General features: G+C 33.4%; 1 protein-coding gene across 1 annotated transcript; it reads right to left on the reverse strand.

Moving 5' to 3' along the window:
* Positions 1 to 606: 606 nt before the first annotated feature.
* LOC139860104 (uncharacterized) lies at positions 607 to 1,317 on the reverse strand. Its single transcript, XM_071848878.1, has 3 exons — positions 1,041 to 1,317; positions 950 to 975; positions 607 to 804 (listed from the first exon to the last, which is right to left on the reverse strand). The coding sequence occupies exons 1-3, from the start codon at positions 1,315 to 1,317 to the stop codon at positions 607 to 609; spliced, it is 501 nt and encodes a 166-aa protein (XP_071704979.1).
* Positions 1,318 to 2,570: the final 1,253 nt, after the last annotated feature.

The raw sequence follows: 2,570 nt of genomic DNA on the forward strand, positions 1-2,570 counted from the left end.
AGCCAAAAGATGTAGCAGGTAGCCAGGACCCTTTAAATCGGAAATCCACAACTAGGCCACTAACAAATCCAACTATTACTACGAATCAGAAAAAATATTGTCTAACCAGATACCCTATACGATCAATAGAACTCGTTTCTGATGTGGACGATCCACTCCCGTGGCAACCACAGAGCATACTCCGACTCCTATAACCGAGACCCCCGTCAAACCTGACGCTCTGATACCAGTTGTTGGGAAATTACGGTCTCACTAATTCCCACCACCCAGCCCAACAATAATAGTAAAGAAATAAGAACAATACACAACATAAGATTTAACGTGGAAACTCCAAAACAGGAGAAAAACCACCGGCCCCCAAAGAGAGAAAATACACTATATCACAAATTGTTACAATGATATAGACGACTCTCTTAAACCAACTACACTCTCCAAAATATTTAACTAATACAACTCTCAAACAAGGGTAAGAAAGAAAGAAATAATCAAATACTTAAAGTGTATTGATTGGTGCAATTTGGAATGAAGACTTAGCCACTCTTATATAACCAAGTCACTCACCCCTCACATCTTCCTCCCACCAATGTGGGATAAACATATCTTCTATTAGCCAAAATAAACCAACACTTCCTCTTTAACTTGTTCAACTGCCACGGGATCAACAACTTGCAGTTCTTGCATAGGAGCAGTTGAATGTGGTCCATAACTTTGTATACCGGTTGCAACCACACCATCAAAAAGTTGTGCGCAAAGAGTTGGATATAATAGTTGAGTAGTCCTTAGTGACTCACAATATTTGTTTGCCTACATTATGAATAGCTTATGTATCAAGCAAATAAAGTATATAAAGTAGTACACCACATAATAAAGCACAAGAAGTAAACCACGTTCAAATTGACTCATAAACAAAAGTAAAAGTAATTGTCATAAACCAAGTATGAGTACTGACCTTGCACTCTATCTCCCATTCTTCCTCTGTTAAGTTGAATGTGTTAGTGGATGAATTGTAAACATTTCCAGTTTTGTTTTTCAATTTTAACCACTTCTAGTTTTGTTTTTCAATTTTAACCACGCTTGATATTTTCCCTTCAAGTAGCTTAAATGATTTGCCATTTGTTTACAATCAACATCAACTTTATGGGTTTCTTTTAGGACTTGACCGACTTTCTTCCATGAAAGTGCCTTCAAGCCACCTCCTTCTCGCCCGCTACTTGCAATTTCTTGAAGATAAGCTTCAAGAAATGTTTTTTCCACGTTTACATCCTTCCAACTAACTCTAATTCTTTTTCGGTTTGTTGGCGCACTTCCTCGGTCCATCTACAAATATAGAAAATTAAAATATATGTACAAACTGAGTAGACTATACTAGTTGATGGGGTGTCTTCATTAAACCAACAATTTACATGTTTACACCATAGAGAAAACAAAACAATTTCCATGTCCAGTGCATTATCAAATAACAGTAGCAATTTTGCAAACTGGAATAATGTGAATCTAGTTAAATTTAGTTGGATTTTTCATAAATAACAAAAGTCTTCAACAAAGTAAACACAAACAATCCTTAAACTTGAAGACACCAAAAGATAATACTTTGTAATAAGTCATATTTTAATCGCAAACAAAGGAACAATCATAAACCCTAAAATAAGACATATAACTTTAATGTAAAATTATTGAAGAAGACAACAAACAAAGATGTTTCTGGAAATCTGGAAGGCCATTTACATCTTAAAAACATATATTTCGCATTAAAAATTTCTTATTTTGAAAGATCCCCAAAATCAAAATCAATAACCTAATATATTAGAACAAAAGCTAGCAACCTAACTGATGGAGAATTGAAGATGTTAAAAAAAACAAAGAGATACATGTGATGAGATCGACTAGCTAGACGGTTGATTACGTTTTCCGATGGAGAAGATAGAAAGGGAAGATAGGTATCTTGGGCAATTGGTGCATCTATATGGGGACTACACAGGTTTTTTAGGTGTGCGAATAATCAGTCGTAAGAGATTTGGTTAATCAAAAAGGTGAAAGTAAACGGGTTTTTTGGTGACCAAATAATTCTTCCAAACAACTCAGCCCATTAAGTTAAAAAAAAAAAAAAAAAAAAAAACACACAGCCCTGAGTCTCAAATTAGATGCATACATTACTCATTAGATGCAACAATAATGAGTTCAAAAGGTGAGTTTTCATATAATATCCTACCTTCAAACACTCAATTCACGAATTACTAAAATTAATTTAGTGTAAATTCAAGAAAATAACAAAATTAATTAAATTAGTGCATATTGAAGGTTTCTAATTTATCTCTTTGGTTCCTTACTCTCATGAATGCTTAAGCATTATCATATCTACTAATGCTAACAAAAAAATTGGTCGTTTAGAGCTCAGGTGAATGACGTTTTTACAAAGAAATAAAAGTGTCAAATGAACTATATGTTATGGGTAGGTGAATGACGTTTTTACAAAGAAATAAAAGTGTCAAATGAACTATATGTTATGGGTAAAAGTTATAAATATTGCGGGTAAAAATTAATTAATTATTATTATTAATTCTATTGTTATA

Source organism: Rutidosis leptorrhynchoides, chromosome 7 (assembly GCF_046630445.1).
Source record: "Rutidosis leptorrhynchoides isolate AG116_Rl617_1_P2 chromosome 7, CSIRO_AGI_Rlap_v1, whole genome shotgun sequence".
Taxonomy (NCBI): domain Eukaryota; kingdom Viridiplantae; phylum Streptophyta; class Magnoliopsida; order Asterales; family Asteraceae; genus Rutidosis; species Rutidosis leptorrhynchoides.